This window comes from Fundulus heteroclitus, chromosome 17 (assembly GCF_011125445.2).
Source record: "Fundulus heteroclitus isolate FHET01 chromosome 17, MU-UCD_Fhet_4.1, whole genome shotgun sequence".
NCBI classification, from domain to species: Eukaryota; Metazoa; Chordata; class Actinopteri; order Cyprinodontiformes; family Fundulidae; genus Fundulus; species Fundulus heteroclitus.
In genome coordinates this window covers 14,174,035-14,188,304 of record NC_046377.1, presented here as the reverse complement: position 1 = coordinate 14,188,304, position 14,270 = coordinate 14,174,035, and the positions used below count along the sequence as shown (strand labels likewise).

The 14,270-nt window shown below is 37.7% G+C and overlaps 1 protein-coding gene across 1 annotated transcript in view; it reads left to right on the top strand.

Annotated features, from left to right (window-relative positions):
- The window catches only part of tmtc2a (transmembrane O-mannosyltransferase targeting cadherins 2a), a 69,876-nt gene extending 60,743 nt beyond the window's left edge, over positions 1 to 9,133 (top strand). The window contains exons 11-12 of the mRNA XM_012850332.3: positions 1,880 to 1,943; positions 6,128 to 9,133. Of these exons, the coding sequence (XP_012705786.2) occupies positions 1,880 to 1,943; positions 6,128 to 6,316 (253 nt within the window). The 3' untranslated portion in view covers positions 6,317 to 9,133. The remainder of the gene's footprint in view (positions 1 to 1,879; positions 1,944 to 6,127) is intronic.
- Positions 9,134 to 14,270: the final 5,137 nt, after the last annotated feature.

Below are 14,270 nucleotides of genomic sequence, written 5' to 3'. Positions count from 1 at the left end.
TTTAAGATGCTCTGTAAAATGTAATGAAAATTATAATTTTGGTAAAGGGCTAAAAAAAAGCACAGCCCACATTTATTCCTACTTAAAACAGCTAAATGTCGGCACGGTCGTATCGCCTCAAAATCTCATGATTAGAACATTATTCCTCAGCATTTTAAAAAGGCATTTGAAACCCAGACTTTTATTTCCGTGTGCTGCTGATAGTTAACATGAGAGTGAACAGTATTTTAAGATCAAAGGAGTCATCCAAGGTCTTTAAAAAGACAATTGCAGCAGCTTATGAGTGTCGTGAGGGGTTTATAGAGGTTTGAAAAGAAGCTGGAATCGTCCATTCCACTGTAAGGAGCATTTTACACAAGTGGAGGACATTTAGAAAAGCTGCTAAAAGTTCACCCTGAAACAAGTTGCTAAAAGTCTCCAAAAACCTTAAAATATCGTCAATGGGAACAACAGCAGGATCTTGCTACTGTCGATATGAAATGCATGCGCAAGTGGGGTAACTTGAAACATGTTGCACATGCAAAACACCCATCAAACATCTTACGACTAAAAGGAAGGATTGGGGCAAATTCTCCTCAGAAGAAATGTCAGAGACTGGTAGACGGCCACTTATTTAATGATAATATATAAATATTTCAGCTAAATGACGTGACACTAGCTGTTAGGGTTTTCCACATTTTCCTCAGCCAAAAAACAACAAAGAAAGAATAAGAATATCCTAACAAGTTTGATATGGTAAACATTTTTGTTCATATATAAATAAATACGTTTTTTTCTAATGGAACATTTATTAGTGAAAAAAATTATATTTAATGTTGTGTCTTATAGCTACCATGGCTGCTTTTAATTTAGCTTTCTTCAATCTTTATCCTCAATTTTCCATTTTCTAGCATTTCCTCAAACAAACAAGAGGAAAGAAGCAAAAACGTTAAGAGAGCCTGAACAAAAGTTCAAGCCATGTTTTACTTTTGTCGCAGCCTTATAAATATGAATTACCATGTCAGGAAGGGCTTTTTTTTTTTTTTACATTATTAGCTTTGGCAAAGCAAAGTCCGCTTCATGTATTCTTTAAATGTTTTTCTACGTACTTTTGAACTTTTGCTGACATGCATCCAGCTGTAACATGTGAGGGAGGACTCGTTGATGTTTGAAGGGTTTTTGGCTCCAGCAGAATCTTTACATCCGTGCGGTTAGAGCGGATGCTGACCAACGCTGACATGATTAACTCCTGTAGCAACACAAAATGCTAAATATACCATATCTTATTACAAGCCAGGTGAAAGGAGTAACCATTAGTCCTAAAATGTGATTTTTCTGATCAATTTCATTATGTTAAAGCTATTTCATCTGTTTTACAGAAACGTATTCAAGAGTGCTGAAACAGTGAAAATATAGCTGCCATAATCAGGTTCATGCTCAGAGAATTACACAAGGTGCTCAGTCCATCCATCCTTGCATTCCTATTCTTTTTCTATAGCTGCTTAATCCCTTTCAGGGTCACCCTGAGAGAACTATTGAAACTGGATGAGAGGCACCTGCACTCTCACCAGTGGTGGGTAGAGCAGCCAAAAAATTGTACTCAAGTAAGAGCAGCAATAGTTCAACACATTTTTACTCAAGTAAAAGTAAAAAGTTGTCAGCCAAGAAATTGTCAGCCAAGAAAAAGCATTCAGTAAGAAGGCTACTCAAGTATTGCGTAATTAATACAAATTTAATATTTAAAATTATGAAATTGGATAGCCATAATTATAGGGTTACTGTACTCCAGTACGGTGCTACTAAATAATATTATAGTGTGTTTCATCATTTCAGGATCCTAGAAAACAGATTAGGGGTAGGGTCATTTTTTTTCTCAATCCGTGTTCTTCTTCTTTCGCAGACAGGCCAATCTGAACGAGGCAGCAGAGCGGCAGTATGAACGTGCAGCCGGCCTCAGACCAGACGTAAGTACCTGGGCCTGTTTGCACTTATTATGGAACCGCTGCGCACACATGTCTGCTCTGTGAATTACATTTTACAACCCTATGCTCCCCTCCCCAGTCTTTCTGACATTGTGGTATAGCTCTGTTCTTCCAATAATGTTGAGCAGACAATAGAAGCTGCTTATTTCTGCGAGATGCCACCTCCGTGCGCCTCAGCAATCACAACAGCAAAAAAAAAAAAAAAAAAAGAGAGAGAGAAATGAGCTTAGTGGTTATTGCCGTCCGACGCTGAAGTCGCGGCTTCCGAGCAAACACTCGATCATCTTAGTGTAGTTAAACAGACGGAGCCTTGGGGGATATCACATCTCTTTATGTCAGCACACGCGGCTAAGGAAGTTTGGAGATATTACATCCTGTTTCTGTCCTGTGTGCATCAGTCACTTCAAAGACGAAGGGTGTGCGGAGGTGCGCAGTAGGAGAACCCGTTTAAAATCTCAGGAACAAGGCCTGGGGGGGGGGGGGGGGGGGGAGCTTCCTGCAGTGATTTGTTATGGTGGTCTGGTTTGCAATTCTGGGCTCTGTGACTTATGCACCGTTACAGCAAAAAAAAAAGAAAAAAAAAAAGGGTCTGACCTTCATGTCTCCACTGCATTAACCAGTCTTATATTGCTAAGCGCCTCAAAGCAGGACCGTCAAATCTCCCCTCCCCACCCATTCCTGTTGGATTAGCTCAACTGCACCTTCATCTACGTCAGACGTCCCTTAAATGATGTCCTCCATCATTTCAGTCTGCTCAAACCTTAACTGTATAGATTTTTTTGGGGGGGGTATTCTAAATATATGAATCAATTCTCACCTGCTTTTTCCCGCGGAAAACCGAATCCAGTATTGTTTCTTTATCTGTGTCGAAAAACAAGTTGGCTTAAACTTATTGGATTGTAGCCTAGAATCCTTCCTGTGCACTGTGGAACACGCAGAGGGCTTCTCTCGTCATTTGTCAGGATGAGAGGGGGGCTTTGTCTCTGACATTTTTCCCTGCACACATGCTGCTTAGTGAGCGACAGACTCTCAAATATCAGTTTAATCCAAAAGGTTTCAGGTCATGAAAGATTCAGCACTCGCTGTACTGTACGTGCAGAGGAAAGGTAATGAATATGTGTTTTTTTTCTCTCTCTCTGACTGGAGAGCTTTATCCAAAAATGCCACAAAATATCAGGCAAGTTCTGGATACTTACCTCATGTTTTGACTTTTTTGTGAGTACTGTATATTTATTGAATGTATTTTGGTTGGTTGGTGATATGATATGGCCATGCATGAACCTTTGCCACCTTGCCATGAGAGCATTGAGTCAGTCAGATTGTTTCTGTCTCTATTAGGCACATAAAGTAGTGCAAAACAAGGATAATTTTCAAGAAATTCAATCATAATCTGATCCGCAGCTGCATTAAAAACAATTTAAAATCGAAGGTGAATCTTTTATCTGCTGCTGTGAAAGCATCCTCAGTGAAGTCTACCATCACCCTCGACCAGCTGCAATCACTGAAAGACAGTTTGAGATTAAATGACTGCTTTCAACTTCAATTGTGTTTTGTTTTTAAACAAGAATTGTTTGCAAAAGTTTTAATTCTGGTGGATTTTCTCAAATAAATAAATATAAAATAAATATAGGCTCAAGCATACACGTACGTACGTACACCCCTCCAGTTTGCAGCTTAAAAGTACCAGGGCAGCAAAAGAGACCCTCAGCATGATGCTACCTCCACCATGCCGGAGAATCGTCACAGTGTGTCTGAGTTTCAGTCATACAACTGTTTCTTTTTAGGGGAAGTTGAATGATTTAGGCATAATACTTCTCCTTTATTAGTCTGTTTTAAATCCCAACATGAACAAATAGATCAGTCTTCGTTTGATTTGACTATAAAACCTTAAACAGGAAGACATTTGACTTGTCCGAGTGGACATCTACAGATTTCAGTCAGACTTGAAGGTGTTGACTTTGGATCAGGCGTTTCCATTTTTGGTTCGCACAGTGTGAATCCATGGCAATGCAAAGCTAGCTTCACTATGGACGCTTGTGACACTGGTGGTCCAGCATCTTTTAGTTTATACTTCACTTTATTTGTGGTTATTGGGTTGTTTCTAAATTGTGATTTCATTTCATCTTAGGGCAGGCATGTCTAAAGTGCGGCCTGGGGGGCCATTTTACCAAAAAGAGTAAAGTTTATTATTGTTAAAGAGTCAAATTAAATGATTAAAAATAATTTGCAAACTGGACGACCATGTTTGAATACAACAAATTAGCAAAACACTTTTTTTTCATTTTGGACCTACAATAATTGACACATTCATTTCCTAGAAAAAAATTGACTAATTTGTTTATTTAAAATGATCATATTTTGTAGAGCAGCTAAAAAAATTACATAATTTTTTTTGGTTTTACAAAAAAAAAAAAAAAAATTAATTTATCGGCCCTCAAGTTCCTTGGACCTGACAATTTTGGCCCATATACCTAAAAGTTTGGACAGCCCTGTCTTAAGTTGTCAGTTCTGGCCAGATGATCAAAAATTGGTAGCAGTTCGGTGTTCCAACAGGACAAAAATCCCAAAAACACATCAGAATCGCTTTTGGAACTGACAAAATTGACTAATCCGAAGATTTTCCTATAGCCTTAATCCTCCCCTTGTTGAGAATTTGTGGATTGTGCATACATGATGGGCCTGTGCCAAGAAACCACACAGAGCTTCACACTGTTTGGTTAGTTGGTTAACTGTATTATTTTTGTAGGCCTGGTTTATTTAATTTTCTGATCAGTAATGTCCACAATAAACTGCAATTGATAAAGCAATGGTGGTTAGTAAGGTAACTGACTAAACTACAGCACAATGATGCCAAAAACACTTCACAACCAATTGTGCATAGAAAGCTGTAGAAAATCAACAGATGTCCAGAGGAAAAACATTTAAAGATTGTGATACATTCTGCAACTTCTCAAAACGTCATTGAAAAGTTCTAAGATAACCTGGCTACTACAAAGTAATATTTAAAAAAAAATTGTGGCAGAAACGTGTGGGTTCTGTATATATAATATTTCAATAGAAATATTTCTCCATTCCAGTGTTCCACAGATCAGTCTTCCACTGTTTACAGAGGCGGAGGAATCCACATTTGTCTGAATAGGTGTAGTTTGTCTCCCCTGTGTACATGGGTCCTGTAAGGAACATTAAACAGAGCAAAGTTTCCAAGAGCTTTCGCATTTCGCTCGACTCGTGTGAGTTGAGAAAAACCAACAGTTCCTGCATGAAACTTTCCCTACCACCTCGTTTGTTACGTCGGGTGTGAAAGACAAGGTTTTGAGATCAGTCGGGGGGGGGGGGGGGGGAAAACGGTATGCAAACTGGTGAAATGTACTCTTTGAGAAGAGACCAACTGTTGTGTTTGAGAAGGAAGATATGTGAAGTAGTTGCCAAATTTCTACCCGTACATCATGCTGTGAGTGTGCGGGGGCCTGGGAGCAAGGCCAGATCTGTGCGGATGACGTGTAGACAACTAGGAGATTTGGGTGTATTTGTCAGCTACATTTGTTAAGGACTTTGCAGACTCTCGGTGATCAACCACTGTTTAAAACCAAATGGATTTATTCTGCATTCTAAGAAATACGGTTCTTTGATTAATGGTAGCTTATATATAAATACTGGTATAAATACTAAGCTCCAGCTCATACAGAGTCTTTAACCACCTTTTTGTTGGTGTACTGCTTTCATGTTCATCCATTTCTCTTACTGTGATATTTCATTATGGCCAAGACTATAAATCTTGAATTATAAATTTCACCACTACTTTTTTTTTCAGCCCATTACAGACAAAAGCTTTTTTTTTCCTTTAAAAAAGAAAAAAAAAAACGCCCTAAAACCGGATTTGCTGTAGTCAAGTCTCCTAAAGTTGTTGATGTGACCTAAAAATGCTGCAACAGGCCATGAATTTGTCTTCCACAAAAAGTCTGGCCAGGTTCCTAAAACCTGCATCTCTGATAAATGTCTGTGTCAAGCGTAGAGCTAAGAAGGTCAGGTTTAAAATAGTTTGCCCTAATAAGGGTTCCGAGTTTTGCAATCGTGAAACGCAACACCTCACATGTCACTCATCATTTCTAAGGCACTGCTTTGTCTCCTGTGATGCATCATGCCCCCCCCCCCCCTCCCTCCTCCAGTACCCAGCTGCTCTGATGAACCTCGGCGCCATCCTGCACCTGAACGGCAAGCTTCCCGAGGCGGAGGCCAACTACCTGCGTGCTCTTCAGCTCAAACCGGACGACGCCATTACCCAGTCCAACCTGCGCAAGCTGTGGAATATCATGGAGCGCCAGGGGCTCAGGACAAAGCAGAAGGGAGACCCCTAAATTGAGCAGACTGTCGCCTTCTTCCTTTGCAGGACTCAACGAACGGAGCAGGATAGACACAAAACTCTCAGTCAAGTTCTGGGATGGCTGTGAAAGGGAATTTTGGGGCTGGGTGCGTTTGGGGTTTGATGGCAGACTTCTCCGTTGCACCACAGTGTCCATTTGGTGGCTCAGACTACTAAACACCAATCTAATGGCTACTTTTACCATGAATGTCATACAGGTCTCGTAAAAGGAGAGATGCACCAATAAATTGGCTGACCAGCTCAGAGCAGCGATGTCAAAAACTCAAAAAAAAAAATACTATCTTTCTTCCAACCAACGAATAAGGCATAAGTAAGCACTGACAACAACACTGCTGGGTGTGGAAGGTGTTACTGAGGGAAGGTGGAGCAATCAGAGGAAGCACAAAAGCTGTAGGAGACTGTTTGAAAGAAAAGAGCCATAAACTTCAGCAGATGACAGGAAGGCTGAACAAAGTAAAGAGGGTACATCAATATAAAACGTTGACAGCCTCGGTCTTCTCAGAGCTAAGGTAAAGATTTACATTCTCTCTAGAGCAGTGGTTCTCAACCTCATTATAGCAAATTCTAATTTGCTAAGTACCACCAGGATGAGAGACAGTTTAAAACAGTAACACAACAAGACTTGGACTTTCTTAGTTGTGTTTCGTTTTCTGAAGATAGGAACGTAAGCACTGATCGTTTGCCTGATGGGTGCAGGTTTCTTACCAACACTGACCAGAATACCTAACAGGGCTGCCACGTGTTTACCACATTGTAAGATTTGTGGAAATAAACTGTTTATTTGCACTTTTGACAGTATCTCACAGTATCATTAGAAATGTCCCTTATTTTGTACCGTCCAGTCCCTGTTAGTGAATGTCTTACTTTAGTGTTGGACTTAATGAAACACAAAGACTTACATAGTAATTCGTTTATACTGCTAATGTTAGTTAACTTGTCTCTGGACACAGCACCTAGATCTGACATCCTTCTCAGATCCATGTACTGACTTGGATCTGCCATTAACCACACAGTTTAAACGAAAACTAATGGACAGAATCAGAGGGAAAAGTAGTTTTTAAATACCCTACGCAGCGAGTAAAGCACTAAGAAATTAAATTGTTGTAAACTATACCAACATCAGCATCTGACTAATGAAAGAAATTTGTATCTGCCAAAGAACCATGCTTTTTCTGTCCCATTGAAGTGTTTTTTTTTAAAATATATCTTATGAAATTTTGTTTCAATGTATAATGGAGTTTTTTTTAGGCTACATTGCACATATTAATTTATTGTTTCTTCAAAGGCTTACAATTTTTTTTCTTCCAATTTTTTAATAAAACAGCAGAAACTACACATTTTGGACACAACAAAAAGGCTTATCAAAAGAAATGTATTCAATTAAAAAAAATCCCTTTTTATCCAGTGTTGTTCTGGTGGAGTCCACAAATTTTTTCGGTCTGAGAAGTTTGAGAACCACTGTTAATAATACACATGGAGACCGCTCTTTACAGTTAGTAATGTTAACTACACTAGTTGTGGTGATCACTAATATACAACACTAAGGACATCTAAACATCAACTCCGTGATCGTACAATAATAATAATTTACATATAGATAAATAAAGATTTACCACTTAGAGAAGCAAGGCTAGAATAAAATGTTTGCGGAAACTTTGGAATCAGCAAAGATTTCTGTCAGAAAGTTGAAGCTTTACAAAAATAACATCTGAAATCAACCGTAACACTCAGATTGGTGCATCTCAAAAAAAGGAAGAAAAATAAAAAAGAAGAAAAGAAAAAAGAGTTTCCATAAATATTGAGTTCACTGTAAAAAAAAAAAAAAGGTGTATAACAGTAAATTAAATGAGGAACTTGCTGAATTTTTTTCAGCTGTAGCAATTTTGAAATTCACCACCAACAAACTGTGTTTCGTATCACTATTCTTCTTTGACAAGGGACAAATAAAAAAAGTTTACACGCAAAGATTTACACATCTGAGCAGGTTTAAACAAAATAATACATAATTGACAGCAAAAAAAATAAAATAAACAATTGATGTCTAAAGGAATTATAGCATGAATGTAGCATATCGCTTAAGGCGTGGTTGCTTTTGGCACAAAGCTAGCCAGTTTCTTGTTGGTTAAATTGCATGATGGGTGCTATTCTCTGTCTTTTTTTTTTCCAAACGGAAGAAAAATCCCTTGGTAAGTGAGTGGTCCTCAATAAATAGTACTGGAAGAGAACCAGGTATTGAAAGAAAGCAAAGGGATTTTTTTTTTCCTTTGGTACCACCCTCTTATACAAGCCAGTCCAGTTAAATATTGGTACATTTTGAACATTTGAAACAGAAGAAAAAAACATCTCAGTGGTGCCAAAGCTTGTAATGAGTTCCCACACCTCCTGTGCCAAGCAAGATCTGTAAGCGCTCGCATATTTTTTTTTTGTCATGTCAGACAATGTTTCATACTATGTGATCAAATGAAATTTAATTTATTAATATGTATCATAAATGCCAACTTTGTGCCATATCATCTCACCCTTGTTCTTTCCTCCAAACAGACTCTAATAGGCAACATGAGAGTTATATTTGTCTTGGTTTTTGCCTCCCTCTCTACTCGGGTTGTGAGAACTGATGATCTGTGACAGAGCGAGAGAGAGAGAGAGAGAGAGAGCTTCTTCACATGTGTTAGATGTTCTTTGAAGGTTGTGATGTTTGATTAAATTATAGAATCGGTCTAGCTGAAACTGTCTGGTGTTTTGTAAAATGAACAATGAAGACCTTTCCACAATAAAAGTTTTTTCAAGCGAGCGTCTCTTTCCAGGAAGCAACTGAACAGTCTAGAAATAAAACATGCACAGGGTTAAAAAAAAACAACAAAAAATGGGTAAACGGGGCTCCTTCAAAACCCGGAAAAGGATTGAAATTGATTTGCAAGCTTCTCCGGTCTGAATAAGTAGGAGAAACTGACAATTGTTAGAAAAATGTTATATTCACAAATGTCTATTCTATATCCATTTCTGTAAAGGTGTCAGTCCATCTATCAATCCACTGGATTTTTGCAGTATCACCATTACAGAAACATCTATGATGACATCAAAATAAACATTCATGTTTAATGTTAAAAAATCCTGCATTAAAACTTCAGACTTGATTTATATGTGAATACAGAAACACAGCCGTCACCTGGGGTCCGGTCTCTATTTAGCCGATTGGCATTACATGTGGAGAAGAAACAGCGGTAGAATAAGCTAAGTCTGTTCTTCACCTAATTTTTTTTATCCCCTCTGGATGGAATATACAAACAATGGCTCACAAAAATTGTGAATTAATATAAATAGCAAAAAAAATCTGTTGTGTGGGCCTCTCATAAGTGAGAAGTTGAGTTGATGCTGTAGGTGTTATGTTACTCCTCCGGAAAAAAACACATAAAACTTTGCTTAGAAAGTTTTGATATTTAATCAAAACAACAAACCCAGGAAGGAGCAGGAGATTTTCATGTGCAGAAAAAAAGCTCATATGCCAACTGCAAAACCAAATCCATTAGTGGTAGCATAAATTTAATCTATAAATAATTCAAGAGAAGATGGAGTTGTAGCTCTAAAAACATTACAGGCACAATACAGTGTTGTGAAAAGTATCTACAGTACCTGATACATTCTGTTTTTAAATTTTTTGTTGCTCTAAATGTTTCGGATCATCAATCAAATGTTGATATAAGACAAAGAGAGCATGAATACACATACAAAAATACAAAATTCTGCTTTTAAATAATGATTTCTGGCATTAGTGTTCACAAGGCCTATTCAGGAAGGTTTTGCAGTTATCTGTAAGCCTTAACTTTCATTGCTATAGCATGCTAAAGATAGCATAACTAAAGATGGGAGAAATTTTATGGAAGTTCTCCTGTGGTGTCTTTAGATGTCCATGACATTAAAATTAATCGATTTACAACACTTCACAGTGCTGAGGAACTGATTTACAAGTGGTTCAAAACTGTAGCAGGATTGCTGCCACTAATAAAAAGGGCTGCAAATTTGAAAAATGTCTCCAAATCAATAAAAAAACAAAAAGCGGATTGTAATTTTGTGTTAATTTAATATACGGGGAAATAACAAATGCATAATCCAATTACAGTGTTTAATAGTGCAGTTTCTATGATATTTGCTTCTAAAATTGCACAAAGTCATTGATTTTCTGACATCTGTGTATGCATAGTTCATGAAGGAGCATGTATTCATTGAGCTGGCTCGCATGTCTTGCTCGACGCAACTGCACGCCCTGCTGACAGTTCTAGTGAAGTTCATCCAACTACCAGCTCCTTTGCATATACACCGATACACTCAGATAAAACTACGACCCTTCAATCAGATATGGGTTTACATCTAACGCTGTTCATGAAATGTTTATTCAATACAGCTGGCAGAGATTGTGTTTTCCCCTCCCAAATTGCATTTTCTTTTTATCCAGGGTTCCCACAACTACCTATAAAGAGTTTACAATCTGATCTGTTTGGATCATAGACTTAGTTAAGATATGCACCTTTGCAGTAAAGGACTTTTTTTTTTTTTAAATATCCTTTTTACAACACATCTTTTCACTCTTCAGAGTAACATTTGCTACATTCCAAGGGGAGAATGTTGAAGTTTTAGTGCTTTCTGCTGTGAGCCTCTCATGCCTTCCAGCTGAGCTGTCATTGTTTTCACCTGTCTGCAATAGAAAAGAAAAGGCCAGCAGACAGATGTTTTCAGTTAGCTGGAAATCAGGGCAACTTTGCACCAAAAAAAAAAAAAAAAAGGCTGCACAGAATTTCAATGCTTAAGATTTAGTTTTGTAGAACTTTCTGCAACAGAAATCTGCAGGAAGTACCGCAAAAAAACATTTTTATTTTATACTTAAGTAAGAGGCCAAGGGTCTGCCTGATACTTTAGAAAGCTTAAGGAAAAGATTGATAATAGCCATAATTCTTGGTGTTATCCCTGTTAATGACTCACAACATGAATATGCATCCATAGGTCACTCCCTTCCTGCAGGAATACAATCATGAGCCAAGAAGCAAGAAAATTCAATGGACCGAAATGAGTTGAAAGAGGAATATAAGGAACATTAGTTTGGTTCTGTCACTACTTTGGAGTTTCTGCATATATAAATATACATATTGTAACCATATGATTTTTAAAAGTAATTATTAAAGCAAATAAAAAAACATATTATAGATCAAACAATCTACTCAAATTAAATTTGGGCTTCAGAAGAAACATAAACACCAATTTTAAGGGTTTCCAGTAAAAGCTTTTCTAAGAGGCAGAGGCTGATACTCAATAAGACATTCCAGATATATCTGATTTGGATCATATATGACTTCAATAGTGCAATTATCGATATCAACTATGAATGTTTTCAAAGACCTACATTATAGGATTTAGGGAAATGAGAATAGATCAAGAGCTGTGAATATTGGAAGTGCTCTGTTATTTGCACATGGAAAACCATTCAGGGAATCAATCAATGCTGCCCCCCCCCCCCCCATTTTGTGACAAAATGCTTGTTTTTGACATGAGTAACATGGTTCATCACTAATGGTGGCATTGTTTTAGTTGAGCCCCCAAGGGCCACACGGGGTCCAGATTAGCCTGTTCTGAAAAAAAAAAAAAAAAAAGCCCAATCCAGCAATGAGTTGCATCTAAAATTTTATTTTTTATTTTTATTTTATTCTGTTACACTTCCTGTTTATTCACACTTGCGTTTATATTGATTTAAAAATGACAATATCTATAACAAAACATGACAAATGTATTTATTTTACATAAACTTAGGGTGAACTCTGACTCCTCTAGTTCAAAGGTCAGTACTGGTAGCCCTCCGTATGACAACACCAGTGAAGTGGCCCTCAGTTTCAGAAAGGTCGGTGACCCCTGTTTAAGGGCTATGCCATGAGTGTCTTTGGGGAAAGGTTTAAGCACACGTTGCACTTACAAAGCAAAGCTGAATTAATAAATGAATCCACAGTGACTGTGTCACCCAGATGAAGCAGTCCTTTGTATTTTTGCCTCCTGAATGAAAACCACTCCCTTTGGCTTTCTCCTAATGAATACACAAAGTCGGGTGTTTTACAGGCTTCCTATCTGACAAGCTCTTGACTGCAAAATAACTTAAGGAATCTTCTGAACTGAAAGGTTTGTTGCTAACACTGTACAATGTACCCGCAGACGCATTCAGCTTTCCACAAACCCAGCACTCAGCTCTCACCTATGTCTTAAAGTAGTAGTTTATTTCTTGCACACAACAGAAGGCAAGGCAGGTTTACTTTCAAAGTCATTTGCAGAAAAATAAATATATAAAGAGAGAGAGATTATATTTGATACAATAAATACATTGAGAGAACAATGGTAAAATTTAAGCATCACAATAAAAGAAAAAAAACATGTAAATGCTCATTTAAGACAGTTGTTGAAAACAAAATACAAAAATACAAAAAAGTATATAAAAATGTAAGAAAATTACTGAACAGATGCTGACACCTCACACGTTTGTGTTAAGTTGTATGTCATCACATTAAATATTGTGGGAAATGTATAATTGCTCCTTAATCTTGGTTGGGAGGTCCGTATAGATGACAAATAAAAAGGTAATGAGGATGGAGCCTTTAGAAACACAATTGTGTTTGTTCAGATGTATGATTACCAGATCACACAGAGAAGTCCCAGTTTCCCAAAAGAGTTCAAAATCACCTTAGTACAGTACCTGCCTATCCCATTCAGTCCTTTTCCAGCCTATAAATCAAAATGTTATGATCAGCTGTGTGAACTGCATCTGGAAAATCACATGAGTGAAGAGGAGCATCTATGTATATATATATATATATATAGATAGATAGATAGATGATCTGCGATGTTGCAGATACAAATCAGCCAATTTTTTTAGGAAATTTGTAAAAACCATATCCAGGCAACAAATAATGGATTTTAGGTCATGAACAGTTTCTAACAAATATATATAGTTTAATGGTTTGAAATAATTTGCCCTGCGATAGACTGGCGTCCTGCCTCCCGCCCATTGCCCCCTTGAGATAGGCACCAGCACCCCTCGTGACCCCAACAGGGATAGACGTGTTAGAGAATGGATGGATGGATAGTTTGAAATAATCTTGGTGCACCACCAGTTCTGGAGCCTCGATAGGTCTAACCAAGCTACCAGAGGTGGAATCACATTTTGCTTGACTTCTTCTCTGAATCGTATCACCCAAAAAAATCTGCAAATTCATCGCTGGAGGATAAGAGATTAGGAGATTCAGGTGATGTGGGGTCTTTCAGCCTATCATCCTTGGTAAATGCAGGGTCCTGGATATGTTAGTGTTTTCAATGATAATGTCCGAGAAGTATAACCAGATCACTGTTTCTAACACCGGATTACAGGCATTAAGAGAAATGTCAGCCTGAACCTGGAGTTATCTTTCTTTACATGCATCCAGCTTGTCTACATCATTTTGTTTAGTTCTAACTGCTGCAGTATTCCTCCATAAATGCTTTTTTCCCCTTTCCAGAAACAAGTTTGGTCCTTTTTGAGGTATTTTATTCCATAATATTCATGATATCAGAACAAAAACGTTTTACAAGGTCCTCAATAGAGGCTGAAGGATATCAAAGCGATAGTGTAATAGTCTGACTTCCCTTTTTCTAAACAAAAAAACAAAACACACTATTAACCTTGAATTAGAAATGATAATTAAAAAAAACATCTAAAAGTATTTCATTTTCAAAGGTGCACTGGACAATGTAGACCAGTTAAAATTACATGTTGCAATCACAGAAACTCTGAAATATTAATTTCATAATAAAATGAAACCTGAACCAGTTCCTGCATCTGTGTAAGGTGATTTCTCCTTCAGATTAGAAGTGGCTCAGCGCAGAGCCTTTTTGGGCACAAGCACCATCCTCTTGAATCAAAC